The sequence below is a fragment of the Pleurodeles waltl genome, chromosome 1_1, assembly GCF_031143425.1.
Source record: "Pleurodeles waltl isolate 20211129_DDA chromosome 1_1, aPleWal1.hap1.20221129, whole genome shotgun sequence".
In the NCBI taxonomy this organism is placed as follows: domain Eukaryota; kingdom Metazoa; phylum Chordata; class Amphibia; order Caudata; family Salamandridae; genus Pleurodeles; species Pleurodeles waltl.
In genome coordinates, this window is record NC_090436.1 from 870,054,173 (window position 1) to 870,079,041 (window position 24,869).

General features: G+C 42.5%; 1 protein-coding gene across 1 annotated transcript in view; it reads left to right on the plus strand.

Annotated features, from left to right (window-relative positions):
• The window catches only part of LOC138302579 (F-box/LRR-repeat protein 2-like), a 473,996-nt gene that overhangs the window by 5,241 nt on the left and 443,886 nt on the right, over positions 1 to 24,869 (plus strand). The window contains exons 2-3 of the mRNA XM_069242590.1: positions 5,293 to 5,375; positions 22,837 to 22,974. Of these exons, the coding sequence (XP_069098691.1) occupies positions 5,293 to 5,375; positions 22,837 to 22,974 (221 nt within the window). The remainder of the gene's footprint in view (positions 1 to 5,292; positions 5,376 to 22,836; positions 22,975 to 24,869) is intronic.

Sequence of the window (24,869 nt, forward strand, 5' to 3'; positions counted from 1 at the left end):
TGGGATACGCAGTGATGACCTCTATAGCTGCAATAATATTGGTTCAAAAAATGACTGATCGACCTTTTTCAACCTTCTACTGGGATTATTTTATTAAGCATGAACGGCAAATTCAGAAACGGCACAAATTATATTTCTCTGTGACCCAGATTGGAAATGTGGAGCTTGGGGATGAAATGCCTCTGGAAACCCTTGAAGGTTACCTTGGTTTCCACATCATGAGCACGTGGTGGGCCCAAACATGACTGGGGGAGTATCCAAGATAACCTGTGATACTCGCCTGGGGAAGGGATAGAATATATGTCTAGATGCACGTATCCTATGGGTTTTCTCACTGAATTGTTACATTTTGTTCTGCACCCCGACTGTAATCTTAGTGTACGTTAAAATTGTTCTTATTGAAAGGGTATGCTTGCAGTTATAGCAGTTCTCATGTAAAGCACTTCAATACCAATTGGGTCATGTTTGGGTTATATAAAACTGCACACAAATAAATAAGCAATGCTTGAATTAACTGCAGCCACTAGTGATCAACTAGGCTGCATTCTAGTCCATTGTTTTTCACCCGTTAAGCCATTTTGAACCGAAATCAGGCACATGAAAATCAGCCTTGGTCCTGCTCAAATCGGAACCATCCAGTCTGAAGTGCCATGCAATGTCTTTTCCAGACAGGACTTCAAGCAACCCTTGGCTTGTTTCACCCGAGGCCTAATAGGTTAGGTGTAGTTTGAATATAAATGGTTTGCAAATCACATTGCCAGTATCTCCATAGTACACACCCCATTGTGACCCTGAAATGTACCTGACCCAGGACTCCTCTGTGCACAACAATAAGTGCTCACTTTAAGCAGGGCATGGGGAGCTCTTGTGATTCAGAACACTGTGTGCTTTCATGACCACCACACCTAAAACTCCTAGCAGCAACATCACTTGTTACTTTAATTAAGTGTATAACCCAGTGCTTCCATAAGGTGCATTGTTAGTACTCTCCTGCACGTCGCCCTGTGTTGCACTGGTACACATCACTGTGTGCTTCTCTGCTGTACATCACTCTCTGCTCCTCTGATGCACATCGCCGTGTGTCCCATTTTGTGCAGCATATCATGCTCCACTGATGAATATCTCCCTGTGCTTGTTGCTGCACTGGGTTATATGTGAGGGTTGGCTAACTCCACCCACTGCTCCACGGCAGGGTTTTTTTCTCACACAGGACTCGCCAACATCAAGTTGATAAGCGCGAGTGAGAATTTGCATTCTCTAGCACGATTTTCACCCACTAGAATGTATCCCAGTGAGATTTCACAAAGCTGATGGTCAGGGCAGGTCGCAATCATTTGTGTTGAGAAGAAGAAAATCTACTCAAGTGGCAGAAAGAGGCATCATCCTCTGATGTGCCGGGTCGTGCCGTTCGCGCTGAATTAACAACACGGAAGCCTGCTGGCAGAACTCCACGTAATCATGCAGAGTTTTTGTGTAACTCCATGGAATTCTGCAGAGTGAAACTCTGTGAGTTTTGCCCAGGCCCAATTTATAGTGCATCAAACCTATAAGGCACCAGAAGCATTTGAGCTAAAACATATGCCCTGCGCAAAAGTCAAACACTTTGCCTTTGTCGTTTGTTTTCAGAAATGAGTTAATGGGGGTGCGAAGGGAAGAGGCTGTGGTACCTTGTGCAGTAAGCTTTTACTAAACAGCCGTCAAAGCAGTTTCTTGTCAAGCTACTCAGGGGCAGAAAAAACTCAAACTGACAATCGTGAGAGCATCTAAATTATAATTAATGGAGTTACCACAAAGGGAACTTAAAAATACATGGATTTAACCTCTATGCCCCCTATTCTTCACTTATGGGTGAGATCAGAATTCACCTTTAGGAGATTCAAATGAATAATAGTGGTGGTAGACTCCATGTATTTGTATTTAACTACATTTTTTGATGGGCACCAGTATCATAGCCCTACATTGGATCCGACTGACATAATTTAGAAATCATGTTTGTGGAGAAAAAACTTCCTCACAGATGGTGCAGGTTTTGCTCAAATGTCAAATGTCATGATCTTTCAGACTATAAAACAGGTATGTTAATAACATGGCCTTCCCAGCAGTTCCCCACTCTTATATTTGGGCCATTAGTTTTGAACGCATGACAAACCAAACTCAAGATTTACAAATGAAGACAAGCATTGGCAGAGTCAAATAGGTCTTGCTTACGAGAACTTTTGGCATTGGCAATGTTTGTAGTCATGCTGTACATGAGTGTGAATGCTTTGCAGCATAGCTAAAACTAATTTTACAAAGTGTTATGATACAACTAGTGCATCATCCCTTGATACATCAAAGTCCTGTTGTTTGTTAGTATTGTTTCAGCCATGCTTCACAGCAGCCATATTGCTATACAGCATGGATACATATTCCCAAAGTCGGCAATGCCCATGCTGTACATCATGAACAAAAGGAAATTGCAGAGCCAGTAGTCTGAAAGGTGAGACCTATTGGCTTTGCCATTACTTATTTTGTGTTGGTACAACAAACCAGTGATTCTAAGTAAATCCGTTAATCTACCCATGCATGAAAAATAAGAAGATAAGACATTTGGCAAAGTGTCCTATCACTTAAAGAAAGCAATTGCGCCATGTCAATGTCTTGGTGAAATTACATTTGGAAGCAGATATCATCTGTTGTCAGAATAAAAGCACACAACATCTATTCTCACAATAAAGATTCATTTCAAATGAGAAAAAGGCTTTTTTGAAAAGTGTGTGGAATAAAAAAAACTAGCTACAAATGGCAAGAGGTACAACAAGGACGACAGGCAAAAATAAAAAATAAAAGTACTAGCAGAATTATAACGCAATCAACTGGATAACAATCAAACCAGAACAATCAGTACTTGGTCCATGCTCCATCCAAAAAAAGAGGGAGCGAATCCAGCATGCTCTGGCCAATTAAAAAGCAGCACAGTAAAGTGGCAATGAAGCCAACAAATGTTAATCAATTGGTGAGCTGTAAACCCCCCATTGTATATAACATCTCTAGCAAGTGAGACCTACACATTGCGAACATGGAGGCCATTTTAAAGGCAATACCTTGTCTTGCTCAGGTTTCCTTTGAGTACAGCTATGTGCTTACAATGAACATAGGTTGACTAGATGTTTGGCAAATTTTAAAATATTTTCTTTTGTGAAGAAGAGGCAACAAAGCCATTACACATAATGAAAATTTTGAATGTAGGTCAAACACCACTCGTCTTTACTACTTCTACTGATTAGTTCTACCGAAAGGCAAGTTGAAAGCATGAACTCCATAATGATACTTCACTTATGCTGTTGAAAAGTGCATTTTCTTGTAATTTATCAGTATCCACCCCAATGTCACAACGTGATGGTGCATGGGCGCTAGGTTATAACAAGCTTGTGAGAATGCAACTACAGTGGTGAATTACAAATTATTTATTACACCAGTATAGGTCACTGTCATTTACAATTTATGAATTCACGGAGGTTAGTGCAATGGATGCATGTTTACGGTAGTTGGTGTTGCGAGGGAGAGTCCATTGGTGGAGAATTGGACTGAGAAGAGAGGATTCTTGAGTTCTTACCTGAAAAACAAAAGTGAGGGTGACATTTTCACGGGGACGTGGGGCTATTGTCACACTCTACCACGTTCTATTTGCACATCTGATGGACTGCTCGTAGTATTAATCCCTGTAAAAATGTGGTCTCTGGAATGAATCTGGTTCTCTTTTGGCATTTTAAAACGCAGTTAAAATTAACATGTAAAATCCATTTGATCTCACAAAAATGACAGAGCACGCTTACACCTTAAAGGTTTGTTTTTATATTTTTAGTCATACAAAATCTCAGATAGTAAAGCCAAATCAATAAAACAAAAGCTCAGAATGCATAGAATATAAAATCACTAAAATAACTTAGTAAAGCATAGGTACGCAACATACAGAATATAAAATGGGAGAGCAGACTGGCAGGGATTCGCCTCCTAGGGTCAGGGAGAAAACAATCCTTACAAATCCCAAAAGACTGTGGCCCATATTTATACTTTTTTAGCGCCGCATTTGCGCCGCTTTTTAACGCAAAATCGGCGCAAACTTACAAAATACAATTGTATTTTGCAAGTTTTCACCGTTTTTGCGTTAAAAAGCGGCGCAAATGCGGCGCTAAAAAAAAGTATAAATATGGGCCTGTGTCTTTATAAGGTTCTGAACAAAGGGTTTCATATGTTCAACAAATTCGTACATGGTTCCTACCACGTGGCCCAATCAGAATGAAGCAAAGTGAAATAGTTGCAGAATAATACACTTAAAAAAATTCCTGTTATTCCATAACAGGGAGCCTCTCCTGAATTCCACCTATACTAATCAATACTAGAACAAAGGCTACATTTTTATATAATTCTAATAGTGACCTGGGATCCTTTGCACCACAACCCAGGGAAGACCTGCCTTCTACACTGCCTATTCTCTTCCAACCCCCTCTGCTTCGTCTCCCTGGTCTGCTCAATCAGCACAGACTGAGATTTGGAGGTTTTGAAGGTCTGGTGTGAGGGATTCACCCCTGCGTTCCAGGCCACGCCACTGGTGCCCCCAAGGAACTACCTTCTTGTGGCACTTGCCTGAAAGCATGGCAAGACGTGCTGTTTACTCTAGGAAGAAGAAATGTTACTTGAGGGTAAATATCGTGAGAACAGCCTGTCAACTGAGAGGAGGATTTATCTCCCAGAAGCACTTGCGAGTCGTTCAGAGCGACTTACAACAGCTGCATAAAGTGCGTCACGTACAAACAGTAAGCAGGAGTAGGAACGCAGCTATCAAAAATGTACATCCTGCTGGGTAGTGCCCCCTAAATTGCTTAAGGGTGATCAGCAAGGGTGATAACTTTATTTTTGTTGATCAAGCGAGAAGGCAGAACGCAACGGCACATGTCGCTTTTTAATTACAAAACATAATTCCAGATAAAGTCCTGGAATGAGCCAACACGTTCCTCATGCTGCAGAAGTGATAATGAAGGGCGCTGTTCATCATCTTTTTTTTACCACACAAGAGCACCTCCCTGTAAATAAAATCCCACAACCAGTTTCAAAAGCAAGGCCAGCTCTGCCCTTCCTGATACGACATTCATACAATTAGATGACAGATCAATTTGAGCTAATGCATGCATCAGATTATGGTTATCTGTGAGGTTTACAGTACACAGCTGCTTTATTGTATTTTAACGACACATCATAGAACGGGAGGTAAAAGAAATAATGCTACCAACCTTTCACATTTGCATATAACAGATCGCAGGTTCTTCAGCGGCCGTTTTCAGCTGAAGCAGAGAAGAGGCGAACAAAGGAGGTCTCCCAGAGCCATCCACTCCCAGGTACGTGATAAATCAACTTCAGCCATCAGAAAACCGCTGAAATGCTGAAGTATTATTATGGCGAGATATGGGCCTAAAAAATTGTACCTAAATGGTTCTAAGGCATGAATGTTGAAGTGTTAGGGTAACTTTTTCAAAAATTAAATATTGCTGTCAACATCATTGCAAACGTCATCTCCAGGGCTACTGTAAGTATAGAATTCTGTGGCTGTCGTGTTTTCTGCATAACTATGGATTTGGTACATTTGCCACATAATTCACAATTTGATACATAATTTGCAGATTTCATTGCTCAAACATGTTTTTCTTGTTCAAATGGATAAAAAATTGGGGGTGCCAGAGAGCTGCCGCACAAGATGGGCGCAACTTGATGAGGCTCTGGCGGTCAGCGGATATCACCCGCCATCATCATCATCTGCTTCCCTGAGATGCTGTCTGAGATCCTGCCTTGGTGCTGCCGGAGGTCTGCTTTCATGGATGCCTTGCTTAAGCCGGGCTTCCGGTACTTTGGAGTCCCACCTGTCGAGGCAGCTGGAGTGGGGTATGCGTAGTGCCCACCATATTGCTCTGGGTCCTGGGTTCGTATACAGAGGTGGGTGCCGAACTTCCTCCCGCTGCTTTACTGCTATAGGCTACACCTGGGCTGGTGAAGTGGGGGCCAGGAGATGGATCCGGAGTCTGGGCACGACTGCTGGGTGCTGTTGCGCGGCAACTCTGGAGGCACCGGTTCTCTGATGGCTGTGGGGTCTGCCATTGGATGGTGTGGACACTGTTTCCGACTGTTAGGCTGCTTCTTCTCTGGGTCTGTGGGCCCTGTGATTACTGCACTGATCCCAGCTCCTGGGCCCTGAAGCTGCGAGGTCAAGGTGGACTGCAAGGCCAGAAGGTCTGTGGTTGAGGCCCGGTGGAGACAAACCCGAAGACCACAGGGGAAGGGGTGCAGAGGAGGTGCAAGATTGAGCCCTCATAGCTGAATAAGCCCATAGGCCCTACCGGCTAAGGTCTGATTGTGCCCCCCTGCATGCTCCCTGACTGCCATCGGATTGCGAGGGGGTGAGGCGGGACCTGTTCCTTGATGGAGAATTGGAAATACAGCTACCACAGAGTTGAGTGGCTCCTTGACCTGTTGGGGGCCTTGGACTGCGGACCATATGGTGGGGGGGGACTGAATAGTTGCAAGTGGATTAGCGGCATTCAACGGCTCTGTCACTGCGCCTAGGGACCTCCTAACTCTAGTTTGCTACATTGTGGAACCCGCCAGCGATGGGAAAAAAACAACTGCAAAAGGACCAAACTACACATAGATGCTTGCAAGGCTCACATACACAGCCTCAACGCTGGACTGGAAGGAGGAGGACACTAACATAAAAACCCTCCTCCAAAAGATGCAGGGCAGCCTGCACTTCATAGAATCCAAAATAGATGCCCTAGGATCTCAAATGGACACGATTTTGCAGAGGCTGGAAAGGAACGATGCTAGACCTAAGGAGGCGGAACAGCGAATCTCAAACTATGAAGATGTAGTGACGGTAAGAAATGAATCGCTCCTGAACATGGAAAAGGTACTTAAGGTTATAACAGCAAAAAATGAGGATTTCGAAGCAAGATCGCAATGAAATAATCTTTGTATTCTTGGAGTGCCAGAGTCAGGCAACATGAGCAGGATGGAGGTTTCTGTACAAGTGATGCTAGTGGAACTGTTCGCAACTGATGCGTTTTCAGTGCTACTTGTCGTTGAAAGAGCTCACAGATCTTTGGCTGCTAGACTGCTGCCTGGGGCGTCAGCTGGCCCATGATTGCCCGCCTCCTAAATTTTCTGGATCATGATACTGCCCTGCAGCTGGCCAGGGGGAAAGCATTCTCTGTCCTTTCACCAACACACAGTGCATTCGTTGGCGTTTTTTTCTCAAGCGTGGGGGAGTGTTGTCCCCCAAACGCTGCAAGCTATGCAGGAAAAAATAAAATGGCAGTGAAAAGATTTCACTTCCATTTTATTTTTACCACTGCGGCACCAGCCCTAATCCCAGAGACATGCTGAGACTGTCCTTTGCTGCTGATGCAATCCGCAGCAAAGGACTGAAGCAGGGCTGACTGGATGCTCCAAATTGCGCATGTCACTTTGGTCAGCAGTTTTGCACCGGCCAAAGTGAAATGCGCACTTTGAAGCTCTCCACCCAGGTATCTTAAAAAGCTGGGTGGAGACCAAGCACAGGCCTCCAGGGCTTTGAAGGAGTGTCTAGCCAGCCTGCGCCATCCAATCCAGGCACTTCTGTCATGGGGGTTAACAGCATGAAAGCAGCACCTGGATTGGTTAGGGGAGCTCTTGGTGCACTGGAGAAGGAGAAAAACACAGAGGAACATGCGCAGCCCGTTGGTAAGTGCTGTTGTTTTATTTGATATGTATAATGTATGTAAGTGTAGTGGTTGTGTTTTAATTTGTAGTTAGTGTCATGTTTTTATTTGGGCTATTGTAGGGAGGGGGTATTTAATTTTGGCCTTTTGGAGGGAGAGTGGTTTACTTTGGGGTTTTGGAGGGAGGTGTTTTATTTTGTTTTTTTGGGAAGTGGTAGGGCACTTGAGCCGCCCCACCAGTTTCAAAGGGTACCAGTCGCCCCTGATTGTTTTTCTTCCTGGACTTCTTTATCACGGTCCAGGATGCACAACTTAAATTTGTCCATGTCAAATAGAAACTCATGCAATGTTGTATCCTGCAGGACTGCGAACATCATCAGGGGAAGTCTAAAATCTTTCACACCCCACAGCAGGCTATGGATTTTGTGAATAAACTGGCATTAGCTGCAAGGAGAAGATCCTACCCACCCAGCAGATCAGGAACCTCATCTCCAATGGCAGATCAGGACCACAGTGTGTGTACTGGGGCTGAGCTTTGGGACATCTGTGTGGGCTATCGACTGCAGCCTCCCCTCACCTGTAGTGGGTGGAGATCGGCACATGTACAGGAAACTATGGCGGTCATTCCAAGTCTGGCGGACGGTGGTACAACCTTCCCGCTGGGCCGGAGGGCGCTAACCATGTTAGCGCCGGCCAGCCCAGCGGGAAGGAGGCCTGCAACACAGAAGCCGGCGATGTTGCGGCCGTGCGACGGGTGCAGTTGCACCCGTCGCGCTTTTCACTGTCTGCTAGGCAGACAGTGAAAAGCCGGCCGGGGCCCTGTTCGGGGGCCCCTGCACCGCCCATGCCAGTGGCATGGGCGGTGCAGGGGCCCCCAGGGGCCCCAAGACACCCGTTACCGCCAGCCTCTTCCTGGCGGTGACAACCGCCAGAAACAGGCTGGCGGTAAGGGGGTCAGAATCCCCATGGCAGCGCTGCTTGCAGTGCTGCCATGGCGGATTCGAACAGCCGGGGCAAAAACAGCGGGAAACCGCCGGCCCCGATTTTCTGACCGCGGCTTTACCGCTGCAGTCAGAATGGGCTATGAAGCACCGCCAGCCTGTTGGCGGTGCTTCCGTCATCCGCGACCCTGGCGGTCATAGACCACCAGGGTCAGAATGACCGCCTATATCTGCCGCTGAATACTACATTCTTGCCCCGTTCAAGATCGCACAATCCTCCCTTGGACATCTGGAGCTTGGTAGCCCACCCTTGAGGTTTGGCTACCTGGGGTCTACACACTTGTGATAAAACCAGTTTGGGGGTGAGTTTATCCTCTCTGGCCCTGTCTACATGCTGTCTGCAGGAACGAAAGGCATTCTGCTCAGGGTTGTTAGGCCAGACAGCTCATCAAAGGTTAACCCCCTGAGTTGCCATCCGGGCAAAGGAGGTGACACCCTGATGCTGCGCCACTGCAGTTGTTCCTGAGTGTGGGAGTCATTCACACATCCCCCCAGCTGTTCAGAAAGCTCTTCTGAATGTATGTGCCTTTATGAGGCTACTGGACGAGCAGAGCACAGAGTGGCTACTTTCTAAAAGTTGTATACCTTTAATAGCAACATTAGTTTCGACCTGGCCATAAGGTGTCATTTATTTTATCAACAAAAATAAAAAAAAGGAGGGGCAAAGGTGATGAGGGAGATTCTGACAAAAAAGTGTCCTGGTCTTGTGTATAATACTCCCATCTAACATATAAATCAAAAGGTTTACACTGTTCCACTAAAAGAATGGAATCATATATATCAACGGTCCCTGGAAATTCAACTTGTTGGAACAAGAGCCCTCACTCACGATTTGGTGACCTGCTTCATCATTGGGCTATGCTCCTCGTCAGGCTGGCACTGCAATGCCTGACGGGCCCCACAAGGGGGCTCTTTGCCGGAGATCTTTTGATAATGGATAATAGCCGGTCAGTGTATATAGTGTGTAGGACTGGTAAACAAAAAGGAAAAAAGAGTGCTGTTAAATATGACTAGAGGTGAAACATATTTTATTAGGATATCTAACCTCTGTCATAATTAAAAACAAATGTGAGGGGGAAGGAACAAGGTAAGGGAGCCATTTTGTGCCTTTTTGCTTGAAGGGTGACACAAACAGTGCTGCAGCCCTAAGTGGACACCCAGTCTTACATGCCCTGGGTACTATGGGTACCATATACTAGAGACTTATAAGTAAAATAAGCCATGACAATTGGTGGTATCCAAATCAACATGTACTTTGCATAGGGTTAAAACACTAGCACTGAGGTCTGGTTAGCAGCCCTCAGTGCACGCTCAGATTTGAAAAACCAGTAGCATCAGTCTAAAGTGTGCGGGTGAACAGGCAAAAAGAGTCTCTTCGGTAAACTGACTTAGTGTATTGTAATGAGCAATTAGAAATATAGGCAGATATGCTACTCTCTGTCTCTAGACCTCGAGATAAACGGCTGCCCTTAACAACATAGCTACTGCAACACCCGAATGGCTAGGCGCCCTGACGGCCAGCTCTTGGTTGCATTACAGAAAAACTCCACTATACGTCCGAGTTTCCTCCTGCATGCAGCCATTCTGAGGCATCCGACACCGACATCCATGGCATCTAACATTGTAGAACTGAGTACAGACTTTGATCGATACCATGTGTTCACAGTGGGCCTAACCCTCATTTTTTATTATAAGATGTTTGATATCCTCAGTGCCTGTTGCACTGTTAATATGTATCTCACTGTTAAGATATATAGGAGGGCGAGTGCCGCACGTAGTTATGGGCTGTGGCTGACCGTTTGTAAAGGCTTACTGCGTGATATCTGTATTCAGTCGGTAAACTGGTACTAATGAGGTGCAGCTGGGCGCAAGCAGTATTATTAGGTGATAAAATGATGAAATAACGAAATACTACAGCTACAGTTCATGCCACATTATGCCGCACAATTTGCCATTCCTTGCTGCATAATTCTAATATTAAACTGCTGCATAATTCTAATATTAATACTATTAAGCACTAATATTGTTTAATAGTTTGGTCCTTCACTGTTGCATAATTTCAGTTGCCGAGCAGCTACATCACCCTGATCCCAAGACTGACATGGTAGACTCTAATAAATTCTTTAAGAAGGTGCCATCTATGGATTAGGGAATGCAATCAATCTACTCTGGAAAGGATTATGGAGTAAAAATATTTAGAATGGTGTGAGAGAGTCATCCCTTTCAATTGACTATAGAGTGCATTTTAATCTACAGGCATGCAGCGGGAAGAAGTACTTTATAATGGATCCTCTGCAACATGGAGGTGGTGATTCTTCGACCACATAACAATTCATATTATTCTCCTCCTCCCTCACAGTGCCATGGCATTGCCTGCAGAGAGCCATTCAAAAAAGATCGCCGCTGCACAATGCCCAATTGCATTAGATTTTGTGGAGGAAGTGGAACATTTCATTAGACCAGTCCAAACTATTTACAATGATTTTTCAGCATATTAGCTTTCAACATCACATATATAATGTTTTCTGAAGTAGCCTCAGTGGCTGTAATACAAGAAGTGGTCATGTGTTTTGTCCGTCCAGTTGCAATGGTGTTGCATGTTAACTGTCATTGATGTATATAAATTCAGAGTGACAAAATGGATAACTATTGTTAAATCCAGAATAGAAATTGAATTGCAATGATCAATAGCATTCAAACAAAATGTTGCAAAATGCATGGTCCTTGTATAGGGACAATGAAGTGCTGTGAAAAATGCCAGTATGCAGATGCTTGGCACTAAGAAGGTGTTTGCAGATGATTAGCAGGGAGGGCATCAGAGGAGCTGGCAATTTGATTGTGAGGACAACACTGAGCCTACAGACCTGGGAAGGTTATACCACAACTTGAAAATAGACATTCAACTTGTGGGGCTCTAATGTGTCTCACTTGGCCGACCATTTCAAGGGGATGATCTTCAGCCTCGCTTTGAAGACAATCAAGTTGATATTCAAAGATTACGTGATGCAAGTTATGCACTTACCTAATGGGGAAAGTTGAGACTATAACCATTCTATAATGTGCAATACACAGCTCTACCTCACTTGCGTTTCTTGCTACAGATAAGAAATTGTGTCTTTTGTAACTTGACCTAAGGCATGGGTGGGTGGGGTTAATTGTAACTGTTGACAGTTTAAGTGCACTTATCAGCCAACTCGTAAACCTCAAGAGTTCCAAAAACCTTCTATGTACATACCTGCACAGCTTGAATTAAAAAGTCTTTCCATGCATAGTGTAAAAATATTTCCATGTGTACTTTGGGCAGTGGTTGTTGGGCACACCCAAACTACCACTGTTTGGTGCCAAACACAAACTTTAGGATGTTATTTGCCTGTGTTCTTGTTTCCTATGGGTGGTCTGTAGAATCCAACCATGCAAACAGAGGTATTAATTGAAGGGAACTTCCTCTTTATTTTTATTTCTGTGCCAAGGAATTTGCCTTGACATGGCATAAGCAGCTGATCAATCTATGTTTTCTTGCCTTCTGTACTTGCAGGGGGCATCCTTATGAATTTAAGCAGTTGCTTTGAATGATTTTTCCAAAGTACTGTTTAGGACATTGATGAGTCAATGTAAAGAGCAAATGGCACAGTTATTTATTCATGGCTGTGGTTGCAATGTTTTAGGAATGACAAATACTTTCTTTTTGACTTAAGCAGTCAACAGTTCAGTGTGGCTTGTGGAGTTTTGATGATCTTGCTATGTGCTCTGGGTATGCTGAGATGCACCAAGAGAGCAGCCTTATCTGAGTTGCAGTACTGGAAAAGCATTTGCTGTATCTGAAGTTTAAAGTGCATTGATAAAAACACACACTTGCTTTAGTGGAGTTGTATGTGGATCTCAGTATCAGAATAGGAGAGGGTGTTTCCAAATTCAGTTTGATGTGCATTGGAATAGAAGTGGGTGGGGTTCAGTAATGGAGTACTCAGATTGCCGTAGGTCAGTTTCTTTTTTTGTATCACAATTCTTTTTTGCATTTTTTTAATTACATATTTCACATATCTTGACAAAAACAGAAAAACAAAATGAGTTCCAATATAACTGTATCAACCATTGACAATTGAGTGATATAACACAATAGCAATATATGTACAGAACGGATAAAGAAATATGTACATTCAAGAATAAAATCCCTAGTGTAAACCCATTGACATTTAATGTGTAGAACAGAATCAAAGTCATCATTTACCTATAAAAGAGCTCCATACACAGTTAAATGAACCTGGTTAACAGTTAGTTTATAAATCATTTTTTCAAAATACATATACATACACACATCTTCAAGCCAGGAATGAAAAGTTGGAATAACATTGGTCCTCCAAAAATGTAAAATATTCATTTTTGCTAAACTACGAGCAGTAGCGAGCCATTTAAGGGCATGAGAGGCATGGGTAGAAATTCAGAAATATCATGTAAAAGTGACAAAAGGTTTGAGAGGGAGAAATTGATAAAAGAGAGTACCTTCAAATAATTTTCAATCTGGAGTAAAATGTACAAATGTTGGGACATTCCCTCGATATATGAAAAATATCACAATCCGGAGTCACACATTGACAACAGGGGGAATCAGGATTTAGTTTAGCTCAGTGTAGCTTGGATGGAGACCAATGCCAGTTCTGCAGTATTTTAAAGTAATTGAATCTAAGGCGAGAATCCCTAAGTCCTTTGTTACAATTGTCTAAGATAGTATATCACTCCTCTTTCTTAAAGTCTATTTTCTAACGTGTGGACCAACATGATCTTAAATTATGGGAAGTTTCAATACAAAATGAAGTGTCAATTAGAAGGGTATATAAACCAGAAACTGGTCCCTTAAAATGCCTTCAAGTATGAATATAATGTGCAAGTGGAGAGTCAGATGGTATGTCAGGTTTATTTGCCATACTTCAAGTAAGGATGGAAGAAAAATGAATGTATCTGTTTAATTGTGACAAAGGCAAATCAAATTCCTGTTGTAAACTGGAAAATAATTTCATAGAATGACACAGCATAAATACATCTGATATCCTATGTATTTTATGTTTAATCCAGAGAGGCTAGTTGACTTCAGTTCTTTTATAAATAATGTCCGCATTATCCCATAGTGGAGTTCATAATGAAGACGAGTATGAGTATTTGTAGTTTATGTGCCTTTTGCCATGCTAGTTGTAAGCAGTGAATAATGGGTTTAGTGGAATTTGTAAGCTTCAATTGTCTGGTATAATAGACAGCTAAGTCCGAGGCAGATTGGAGTATATAGCGTTCTTGTGTAACCCATAACGGTGTATTTCTTTGAATAGGCAGCACATAAATAGAGTGAGCCAGTTGTTGTGCAAGCCAATAAAATTTTAAATGAGGGAGATGTACGCCCCCTTTCTCTGATGAGGAATGTATTTTGGAACCACCTAAACAAGGTCCATCACCACCCCATACAAATCAAGAAATCATAGATGTTTATGATTTAACGGTAGATCTCAGAACGGAAAGTGGAATAATTCCAAGAAACATAATTAAATTTGAGGATCGCATGCACCCATCCCCATAATGATAAATTTAAAAGTGTCAAAACCTATCCTTTCAACTGTGTGAAATAAATATCCCCATTCTACAGTGTCAAAGGATTTTCAACGTCTAATGAGAAAAGACCATTATCTTTACCATTTTGTAGTTGCCATAATAAGTGCAAAATGGTACAAGATGATTAGTAGAGGATCAACCTGGGAAAAACTCATCTTGAGATGGGTGTATGAAGAAGGTGATTACTGAACCAAGACAATGTGCCAGTACTTTAGCAAAAACCTTTAATGTCTGAGTTTATTATTGAGATTTCACTAGGAGCATTTCAAAGGGTATTTACCTGGTTTAGGAATAACCGTAATTCGAACTCTTAAGAAATCAGAAGGTAAATGTTGCAGGCGCAAGGCTTCATTGAAAACAGAGACCAATATTGGGGCAGTATGTACTTTTGTAATTTAATAGAATCGATGTCCGTCCTCCCCAGGCGATTTACCAGTGACCAAAGAATCAATCGCCCGCCTTACTTCTTCAGTGGTAACCTCTCCCTCTAGTTTAAGTCTCTGTTCTCGTGTCAATTTTGGGAGATTACGTTTGGAGAAAAAGGCGTTTTCACCGGAATGATTGGAAAAATCAATGGAAGAGTATACAGTTTAATAAAATGTCTGAAATCAAGAGAGAATCTTTGATGGGAGTTTAAGTAGGGCACCATCAGAATTTCTAGTAGAGGGAATTGTTCTAGAAGATTCTTGTTGTCGCAATTGATAAGATGGTAATCTCCCAGCCTTTCTCCCACGTTCATAATGTCACAGACAAATGGAAAATAGACATTTTTCTGCATAAGAGGTATAAAGATTATTAGGGGCAAATTTTGTTGATAACAATTTTTGGGGTAGTATTGGGCATTGTGGTTGAAAAAAGATTGTGGTTAGGCATGAGATTTCCTTCTCTGAGTCAATTCTAGTAGCATTTGTATGTTTCTTAACAAGTGTGTTATTCCTCATTATCACCCTTCTTAATACAGCCTTCCCAGCACTTCAAAGAGTTTGTGCAGTAAATACAGAATGTTCATTGTCTTTTAAAAACTGCTCCATATATGAACATAATACTTGTTTCTCTTGTGGAGTTTTAAATGAGGAAATATTGAGTCAACAGGGAGATTTTGGGGGTCGTGGAAGTCCTAAATCAATTCTAATGTCAATAAGATCATGAGGGGAAATACCACAGGGAACAATGTTTGTGTGAGCTATCAGTTGCAAAACTGAAGAGGAGGTCAAGAAATAATCAATTTTTGGACGTATTGAATGGGGATACGAATTAAAATGATAATCCCTCATGGATGGGTGCAGTAATCTCCATGGTTCTTGCAAGGAATAGTCATTAATGTAACCTTTTAGCATATATCTATCCTTATTAGGTTTAGTATAAAGTTTACCAGTTCTATCATTAAATGGATCAGTAGTGATATTCCAGTCTCCCCCAATCAGCACACGAGTAGTTCCAAATACCCCTAACAATCTCTGAGTTGGGAAATGAAGGTAAGTTTAGAATCTGTAGGGGGATTATTTTGATCACACTACAATAACAGTGTTATGAATGTGGAGTTTGATGAAAACATAGCATCCTTCAAGGTCCTCCCATGTTTGGAGTATTTTGTAGAGTAGATGTTTGCTGAACGGAATAGTGATTCCACTTTTCTCAGATGGTGTGTATGTATCATCAGAGATTTTGGGGGGAATACTTGCATGGATTACTTGACCAACCCAGTCACGTTTTAATTTTACACTTTCTAGAGGAGTAAGATAGGTCTCATGCAGTAAAGAGATATCAGGTTTGTTGTGGCCAATATAAGTTAATGTCTTCTTTTATTCCTTATAATACAGTGTGTCAAACCGGGTACATTTAGGGAAACAATTTTCAACAGTTTTGATTGAGTGGAGTGCATGGGGTATAACGATTAATTGAGAACAATAGATAATAAAAAATTGTGAATGGATGCACAAATGTGAAAGGAATTTGAAGCAACAAAAATCAATCTGGAAGTGATTTAAAAGTAGATATGGTGTAAAGCTTATACTGTAATGGAAAAAGAAATGTAAAAAGTGATCAAAATAAAGTCCAATAGCGAATGTTCAGACTAAATAGTACAAACTTGAACTTTATAACTTTTAACTGGGGTACAGCATGTGAGGTGATGTGAAAAGTAATACAAGAACATAATCCTTGTAAAGATACATTACCAATATCCAGCATGTAGACAGGTTCAAGAAGCGTATCTATAAAGTAGGAGTACATGGCAAACCAATTATATTCAAATCTTATAAATGAGACATAAGTAAAGCAACAATAATATGCACGCCAAATATAATAGTTACAGAAGGTAAAAAAGCATGTTCTTCAAAGATATGAAATGGAAAAAAGTAGGATCAGAAAAGAAGAGAAGGAGGCAAAAGAGGAAAATGAAGACAAGAGACAGAATAGCAATATATCCCAATCAAGAGCGACAAAAAAAATACAAAAATAAAGGATATCAACTAGGAACATGATAAGGACTTTAGTGGAAATCTCTATTTGTCCCTTGGTTGTGAGCCCTTCCAAGTTTGGAATTTACTCCTGTTAGAAATGGGGTCTTTGTTTGTCAGTCAGGTTACCCCCAATCCAAGCAAGGACCCTCACTCTAGTCAGGGTAAAGGAGAATCACCCTCAGCTAACCCCCACTACCTCCCTTGGTAGCTTGGCACGAGCAGGCAAGCTTAACTTCAGAAGCAATGTATTTGTACCAACACACAAAGTAACTTAGTGAGAAAACGCCAAAAAGACACAACACAGGTTTGGAAAAATAGATATTATCTATTTTTCTAACAAAACTTACTTTTGCCCCACAACTTGAATTCCAACGTGCTCATACAACTGTTCCTCCCAACCCCGTCATATCCTGTCTTGCTGACTGCATCATCAGCAGCCTCGTCAAGTCATATCTGCAGCAAGGAAGCACAGTCCATGTAAGTAAAGATGACTCGAGAATGGGGCATAAATCTACACCTTCCTCAGTTTTCAATTTATCTAAACAAAACAAGACCAAAATGACAAAAATCCAACATACACAAGTCAAGTTATGAATTTTCAAAAGAATATGAGTCTTAATCCTTAGAAACAGTGAGAATGCTGTTGTTACATAAAGTACCTGGTTAGCTTAAAAAATAAAGCTGCATGGTCGAACGTGCAATAGAAAATGATATTGATGCGTTGATTCCTTACTCGTAAGTGAGGCCGTGCGTCGTTTCCAGTCAGGTCTGGAATGTGTTGTTTTTCTCCTGCAAGAGAGCAATGCATCGATTTCCAGAAAGGGCTCCTTGGATCTGCGTACAGTCAAATTGACTTTGACACCCAGGGATGATACGTGGAAAATCTGGTTGCACGGTATTAGGAAATCTAGCTGCATGGGGTTTGGGTCATTATCAGCCTCCTTTAGCGGGTGTCGTGCGTCATTTTTCCAGCTGCATTGCGTTGATCTTCCAGCCGTGATGCAGGTGGACCGCCTATTTCAGCCGCGAACCCAGTGGTGCGTCACTTATCAGCCGCGTCACGAAAGGTGCATTGAATATTTCCCCGCACGGCGGTCTGTGAGTGGATTTTCAGTCTTTGTGTACGAGTTTCACCTTTAAGGGGCCCATGAACTGGATAGGGCACCACTTGGCAGGGCAGGAGTCTCAGCAGAGAGTCCAGGTGCTGGCAAGGGAAGTCTTTTATGGCCCTGCGACTTCAACTACCAGAGGCAAGCTCAGTTCAAGCCCTTGGAGATTCTTCTCAACCAGGAATGCACAACAAAGTCCAGCCTTTGTCCCCTTTCACAGGCAGAAGCAGCAACTGCAGGATAGCCCAACAAAGCACAGTTACAGGCAGGGGTAGCACTTCTCCTCAGCTCTTCAGGTCTTCTCCTGGGCAGAGGTTCCCCTTGATTCCAGAAGTAATACATTTTCAGGGGGTTTGGGTGCTCTTCTTATACCCTTTCTGCCTTTGAAGTAGGCCTTCAAAGAGAAGTCTCTGTTGTTTTCAAGATCCTGCCTTGCCCAGGCCAATCCCCAGACACACACCAGGGGGTTGGAGACTGCATTTTGTGTGGGCAGGCACAGCCCTTTCAGGTGTAAGTGACCACTCCACCCCTCCCTCCCAGCACAGATGGCTCATCAGGATATGCAGGCGACACCCCAGCTCCCTTTGTATCACTGTCTAGAGAGAGGTGCAAACAGCCCAACTGTCAAAATGACCCAGGCAGGAAATCCACAAACAGGCAGAGTCACAGAATGGTTTAAGCAAGTAAGCCTACTTTCTAAAACTGGCATTTTCAAGCACACAATCCAAAAAACAACTTCACTAAAAGATGTATTTTTAAATTGTGAGCTTAGAGACCTTTAACTCCATATTTCTATCTGCTCTCAAAGGGAATCTGCACTTTAATAATATTTAAAGGCAGCCCACATGTTGACATATGAGAGAGATAGGCCTTGCAACAGTGAAAAACGAATTTGGCAGTATTTCACTGTCAGGACATGTAAAACACATAAGTACATGTCTCCCCTTTTAACATACCCTGCACCCTGCCCATGGGGCTACCTAGGGCCTACCTTATGGGTGCCTTACATGCATAAAAAGGGAAGGTTTATGCCTGGCAAGTGGGTACACTTGGCAAGTTGAATTGGCAGTTTAAAACTGCACACATAGACACTGCAAAGGCAGGTCTGAGCCATGTTTACAGGGCTACTAATGTGGGTAGCACAACCAGTGCTGCAGGCCCACTAGTAGCATTTGATTTACAGGCCCTGGGCACCTCTAGTGCACTGCACTAGGGACTTACTAGCAAATCAAATATGCAAATCATGGAAAGCCGATTACACACACATTTTCCATAGGAGCACCTGCACTTTAGTGCTGGATAGCAGTGGTAAAGTGCCTAGAGTTTACAAAAACAGCATAAACAGAGTCCAGCACACATCAACAACCTGGGAAACAGAGGCAAAAAGTTAGGGAAGACCACTCCAAGGATGCCAAGTCTAACAACTGCCAGAAGTCCATTTATGCTGCACAGTTTCCCATCCATTTTGGTCAGGTGGAGCTGGAAAGTTACCACTGTCTGAATCAGGAAAAACTGAGGAAGGAGTAGATTTATGCTCCATTCTCGAGTCATCTTCCTCCATGTCTAAAAGACTCTATTCTATATGGACCGTGTATCCTTGCTGCAGATATGATTTGATGAGCCTGTTGATGACGCAGACCTCAAGACAGGCTATAACGGGGTTGGGAGATACGGTTGTATGAGCATGTTGGAATTGAAATTGTGGGGCAAAAGTGAGTTTTGTTACATTGGGTATCAGAGTAGTGAGAAATTGTAGCATATCGTCTTTCTCTAATTGTTCTGGAAGACCAATAATTCTAATATTGTCCCTTCTGCTACGATCTTCTAAATCAGTTGCCTTTTGTTGGAGATACCATATATCATGACCATGTTCCGGTAAATTATCAATTCAAGATTCCACCTCAGAAAGTCAACCTTCTACTAGTTGCATACTGGAATGAAATTGAGCAACCTCATGCTATAGAGATTGTACTTCCTGGGTATTTCCTGATACTGCATTATTTACCGACGTTATTGAATTTTTAATATCAGAAAGTACTGTAAGTAAAGTATCCATTGCAGTTGCGGGAATATCTCATGACTGTGCCATAGTGGAAAGATTTGTCTTTTCAGTTGAGGTGGCTGTTAAAACTTCATTATGTCAATTGACAAATATGTTTATTTTTCGACTTATAGATGTAACTTGCTGCAAAGAAAAAATAAAATGGGGAATGTCTTTTAAAGGATTCCCACTTATACAAGGAGCATACCAGAGTGAAATCATCAGTTCCTTCTCTTCCTGTAATGCTATTCCATGGCCCCCACGTGATACGCCAATAAATATCTCCATCAAGCTGTTGTATACCGAGCAATATCAAAAGGTAACATGATAGCATAAAGAACAAATGGACACAGGCCTTGGCTATTGTTTCCATTATTGAGGATGTTTCCAAGAAAAAAAAGTCAAAATGAAGAGAAAAGAAACTTTTTATCAATCACCTCCATAGGATTTGTTGAAGGACAGAGTTTCCAAGCAGCACAGTGATGCGATCATAAAAGCCATGTGCTAATTGGTGTATACGTTTCCCATCCAATAAAAGGAGGAAGGTGCACGTGTTAATATAAGGGCCAGAACAAAGGATCATATCTCCAAAAAGCCCATTTTGAACTACCGTAAGCCGTGCAGTAATAAAGTCTAAAGAGATCAAGAATTATCCTTCATTGGAAAAGGTAGGGCCCTGTGTCTTCCCCTCAGGATCACATAGGCTCTGATCTGCTTTTGAGCACGCATTTTAGTCCTCCGGTCGAGTTGTTGGAAGAAGTTGATTAATGGTAGTTGTGGATCAAATCGATCAGAAATTTGGCATGCCAGTGGTCCCAGCTAGATTCTGAAAGATGAATCCTGCATTTGAAGATGGCTAAATGCCCTATTAAGACTGAAAATGGCTCCGGTCTTGCTCTATTCCTCTGAGTTTCACAAAGGGGCTGCCATTCTCCTCGGCGGCTAGCCCAGCCCCCCAAGTAGGTCAGTTTCAAGGTGCATAAACAGAGTGTGATTTTCTGTACTAGTATAGCACAGTGGACTTAGGTCGGGCGTGAGATGCATGGGCAGAGTTCTTTGTGGGCTTCGGTAATGGAAAAGAGGAAGTGCCGCACGTCAGCTTTGAAGGGCATATACACAGTGTCTGCAGGTCAGGTCCACTGGCAACATTTTGCGTTGGCCCCTGGTCTACAGTTAGGAGGCGGAGGCCAGGGTTGATACAGTTCAGCCCCTAGGTACTTTAGCAAAGATGCCTGTAGGCAATTATGGATTATTTACTTCGGTACGTTGGCACACACAGGCATTACCCACCTGAAGCACTGCAGTGTTTGACCTCCACCAAGTTGGTGGAAAACAGATCTCTATCTGTTCCTGGAATAAGCAGTGAGCTGGGAGAAGGAGCAGTCAGAAGTTAAGTTTGGAGAAGCAGACTGTTTCCATGTGCAAAAAGAAAAGAGAGAAAGCTAAAAATAAAATACCAAGTCGACGGGACAAAAGTATCCTGAGAGGGCTTCTGATATCTCATTGAAAATATATGATAAGTAATCTGAATTTGAAACTAACTCTGTAACGCTGGAGCCTGTCCTACCCTAAATCCACACATAGTGATAATAGCATTTTAAAGTAAACATGAATGGTACGGGATTCGGAAAGACAACAAGACAGTTGCTGTGGGCACTAGACCACCAATATCAGGAAGCAACAGGAAGCTTTTCTAAAATACACATGGAGGACAAAGGACAAAGAAAACAGACCAGAAGACCAATGACGCATCGTAAGAGACTCTTAGTGCAATGCGTGGGCAAAGTGTAAGGAGACCCAAAGGTGAGAAGATACCTGTAAGGAATAGATAATGAATCTCTCACAAAGAGGAAAATAGGAAAGGGTCCCAAAATATGAATCAATCCTCCAAATAGCAAAGAATATGACAAACTATCACCCATGTCCCAGGCTTCAAACCGTGCCCCTTATTCCATGACTCCTGCTTTGATTTATGTACCATCATGACATTATTTAAAGTATTCACTTTCTTTTTTCATCGCTAGAGCGTTATGTGCGTTATGAATGTGAAATTGCATTTCGTACAGCGCCCAGGTTATGGCCAAAAGTATGGTAAAATAAAACCATTTAGATTGAGGGGCGGCCCCTCCACGAGAGCGGAGGAGCGTCGCCCTGCTACAAAAATGACCCAGAGCTGAAAAAAGAAATGGTAGTAAACTTTTTAATCACAATTTTATTTTTCAGTACCCCGTCTTGAACCGCGTGTCAGGACGTGGCCAAGCAATAGCTGCTGAGTAACAGCAGCAGGGAGCTGTGCACTTGTTTAAGTTGTGCATGTCCCTTTGGCCAGCTGTCTTGTGACGACCAGCCTGACATGCGCACTTCAAACATCTGTAACCTAGCTGTCTTAAGATAGCTGAGTTAGAGAAAGCACAGGCCTCCAGCACTCTGGTCAGCACTGAGAGAGCCCACTCCCACCAATCCTGACTCTGGTTTCATGCTGGTTACCAGATGAAACCAGCTTCAGGATTTGGTAGCGCTGTTTCCTGGTCCCCGTGCCGTGTTGAAGTCACTACAAGAGGACGCTGTGAGTAGTGGAGACCCTTTGCAGTCAGGTAAGTGTCTTTTTATTTTTTATTTTTAAATTATTATTATTCTATCTACCCCACCCCCTGCCGTAAATAGAAACCAGCCACCACTGATATCGACAGTTACAGAAAGAGATAGCACGTGCCAGTACTATTTTATCTAAGGGTTAGCAGCCCTTGAGAAGTGTCCTGAACCAGGCATTGTAAGAACTGGGCCAGCTTGCATGATCTTACCGCAGCATCCGATTTCAAACACCGCATAGTCCTCTTAGTTCTGTTTGGAGCCTTCTGGCATCAAACAAAGTCCCTCACCACTGTTTCCCTTTTGTTTCAGGTGGTCCAATACCCAAATCTAAACTCAAAGGAGGAAATCGTAACCAAAGGCCTCACAGCGCTGTCCAGCCTGGTACTAGCACATTGTCCACAGAAAAACAAACCATAGCAATTGCCCAGAGGCACCCTGTGCAAACATGTAAGTATCCATCTTGTTGTGTATGCCGCAGTATTATCGGTTAGGACACATGCATGCCGTTACTTTACAAAAACACCTTCTTACCTTTTATGAATATTACTGATCGCCTGTTAACATATCGCCTTGTTTATATATTTGTTTCAGCTATTACTGCTTTTCCCTGTGTTGCTTGTGTGGAAGATTTCACTTCCTTGTTATAATGATCTGCCTTATGCATCCTCTGTTTTGCGCATCCCTTGAGTACATCATGCATGCTATATGCACTGCAGTTCAATAGTATCCATCGAAACTAAGTAGAGCTCCCGTCACTTTGTGTCCAATGATCTAGAAATATGGTCTGGAAAAGAAAACAGAATAAATTCAGAGTGTGTAAAATGTGAAAGGCTGGAGTGGCTCCAAAGTGTGTGGGTACTGGTGAGATTATCTCATTTTTTTCTCTATGTGGGTGATGTCAGCAGCACATGTTTTGTGTGAGTCCGTGATGAAGGATTTTAGCAAAACCAGAGTATCTTCACAGGTATTCAGTAGTCCTGTAGACAACCCTGGAAAGGAATCGCAGAAATTGAAGACTTACCACCTTCAATGTTGAGGTTATCCTCCTTGGCATCTCCAAGGGTTACATTCCTGGTCCTTATTGCAATGTTCTGACTGCTGTCTGAGCTACAGGAATACCTGTTTGGCCCTTGAAGAGCATTCCATTCAACTTGCATCTTGCAGTATCTCAAGTGGCCACAATAACTTCAGCCTAGGTCTTGTGGAACTGCTTAAAAAGTTCCATATCTAAGGTTTTTCTGAACTGCCTACTTCTCAGACATGGACAAGGGTTTGGACCTAAAACAGTATTGGTGTTTGTTAAAAATACAAAGATTTTCTGTGAATTTTTGCAGAATACGGATGCAGCGTGGCCACGCAGGGGTACGAATTAGGTGATAGCTGAAACTGCTGAGATGTTTGAAATACTGCACCTTTATAAACTTGCACTTTAGATGCTTTTTAAACTAAATTCAACACACTAATGCCAACTGTAGAATCTGAACAAATAATATAAAACAATACAGACCAGTCAGTTCACGTTTATGCTCACGTTGCTCACAATAAGTCTGTTGCACATGGTACAATTTAAAACATGCGGACACACATAGCCCAGGATTAGAAGGGCACTTGAGGCAGAAAATACAACTCTCCTTCCACATGCCTGTTCAGTCACAGACTCTAGAGTTCCTACAGGGAAAGTTTATTTTGGGTGTGGAACAGGAAAGTGGCTATCTTTCAATCTAGCCACATCCTCCACCACTCCAATTCTAGGAACACTTGTCTGTTTCACTACAATGAGGCTGCCTATCACAGACTGCTGAAACTGAAGAAATGTAATCTTTAAATATATGGAGAACAATTCTTGAATACAACAAAAGCATTGAAGGTTGCTTAGTGGAACAAATGGATAGCCAACCTCTTATACCGAATGTAAACCTTGCAAACAGCAGTGTAATGTTACAACCTCTGATCTACTCTATCTACATCACCCATGTGCTTATTGTGGTCTACAACACACACAGGTTTGTGCTTTATAGCAACCTGACCCCAAACAGTCACAGGTGAAGTACGTTCCTCATGGATGGTAGTCAGCATGTAGAGATCTCTCCTTCCTGCAAATTTATAGCTAGAAGTTAATCACTACGCAAGGCACTGCACTGTCCACTCTCACATTTTTACAAACAAGCTCTGTAGGGTAATCTTTATGGTTAGTGGGTATGGTGCCACAAGCAACAGTGTCCACTTTGAACAATTCCCTGAACACCAGTTTAGAAGCTCACTGCATATAAATGGTGACCTTTGTTAAAAAGTTACCAAGTTCCCACTCAATTTTCTCACTAACTCTGAAAGTGGACTGGCAA